A 1,763-nucleotide genomic window follows, 5' to 3' on the forward strand; every position below is an offset into this window, starting at 1 on the left:
ATAACCCTGTCCAACTAATAAATCACAACGTTTAATGAATAAGCCTCTGATTTATTTCTTTGTATTTTTTTTTTTTGTTAGATTTTTTTTGTTTGAGTGGTGTGATCCTGAAGAAATCCAGTAATTTAAAGGGACACTCCAGGCACCCAGACCACTTCTGCCCATTGGAGTGGTCTGGGTGCCAACTCCCATGACCCTTCACCCTGCAAGTGTAATTTTTGCAGTTTTTATAAACTGCAATAATTGCCTTGCAGGGCTAAGTCCTCCTCTAGTGGCTGTCTATTTTTCAACTATAATCAATATAATGTAAACTTTTGCAGACTTAAATAATATTAAATAATTCTAAAAATTGTTAAAAATGAATTAAATTACTTGAAACACCAGTGCCATGAAATATAAACAGGTGGCTGGTTTATTTTTTAACATAATCTTTGTTTTTTCTACTTTGACAAGACAAAATAAATTGAAACAAATGGTATCAGAGAATAAGTCGAAATTAGCCGGGATTAGGCCAGAAATTAGTGCCAGGATTTACAGACTTACCAGTGCTTCAGTTTCCTCTTTTCATGACATTTTTATTTATATATATATCACCATTGTCTTGATCAATATCATAATTTTTGCCTCCATAGTTTTGAACTCTCATTTACACACTCCTATGTACATCTTCTTGTGTAACCTATCATTCATTGATATCTCATACACATCAACCATTCTACCCAAACTGTTGGACATGGTTCTCACTCAATGTAAGACCATATCATTTCTAGAGTGCTTTATTCAGGTGTATTTTTTCATGTCCTTTGCTTGTACAGAATTCTTATTACTGGCTGCCATGGCTTATGATCGCTATGTAGCAATCTGTCACCCTCTACGGTACTCAATACTTATGAGTCCAAAGCGATGTGCTTATTTATTACTTGCAGTATGGATAGCAGGTTTTCTTGATCCTGTTATACACACTTCTTTTATAGTTAACTTGTCCTTCTGTTCATCCTACAACATTGACCACTTTTACTGTGATGTTTCTCCATTACTTACGATTACCTGCAGTGATACCTTTACCATTAGTATTTGGAACTATATTAATGGGACTCTTATAGGTATCAGTTCATTTACATATACATTGGTATCATATGTCTTTATTATTACTGCCATCCTAAATATTCAGTCAGCAGGTGGTCGACGTAAAGCATTTTCTACCTGTGCCTCTCACATGACCAGTGTTATCATCTTTTATGGAACAATGATCAGTATGTATATCAGACCAACATCTACATATTCTCCACAGCAAGACAAGTTTTTTGCTCTTTTATACGTTGTATGTATTCCAATGCTGAATCCCCTTATATATACCCTGAAGAATAAAGACTTTCATCATGTCTTCAAAAAGTTGGAAACAAAAATCTCATTAAACAAAAGAAATATTACTTTCCTTTTTTAAGTAACATGTTTATCACCACATGAATATTCTAAAATTTGAGTATAAACTTGCTTATATGCAAGGTAGTTGAAAGGTTATTTAGGGATAATATTAAGGAATTCATTGAGAAGATCATTATCATTAGCAAAAAGCATGGTTTTATGAAACATAGGTCATGTCAAACTAATCTAATTGCATTCCACTAAGAAGATAGTAGATGTAAAGTTCAGTGTGTTGCAGTCGATGTTATATACTTTGATTTTTCAAGAGTGTTTGATACGGTTCCCCACAATAGGTTACTAAAATAAATTGGTCTAGATGAAAATTATTGTTATTGGAT

The 1,763-nt window shown here is 33.2% G+C and overlaps 1 protein-coding gene across 1 annotated transcript; it reads left to right on the plus strand.

Moving 5' to 3' along the window:
- The first annotated feature begins 658 nt into the window (after positions 1-658).
- Positions 659-1,444, plus strand: LOC134574663 (olfactory receptor 5AR1-like). Its single transcript, XM_063433791.1, has one exon. It carries the CDS (start codon positions 659-661, stop codon positions 1,442-1,444), a length of 786 nt encoding a protein of 261 aa, XP_063289861.1.
- Positions 1,445-1,763: the final 319 nt, after the last annotated feature.

Source organism: Pelobates fuscus, chromosome 10 (assembly GCF_036172605.1).
Source record: "Pelobates fuscus isolate aPelFus1 chromosome 10, aPelFus1.pri, whole genome shotgun sequence".
In the NCBI taxonomy this organism is placed as follows: domain Eukaryota; kingdom Metazoa; phylum Chordata; class Amphibia; order Anura; family Pelobatidae; genus Pelobates; species Pelobates fuscus.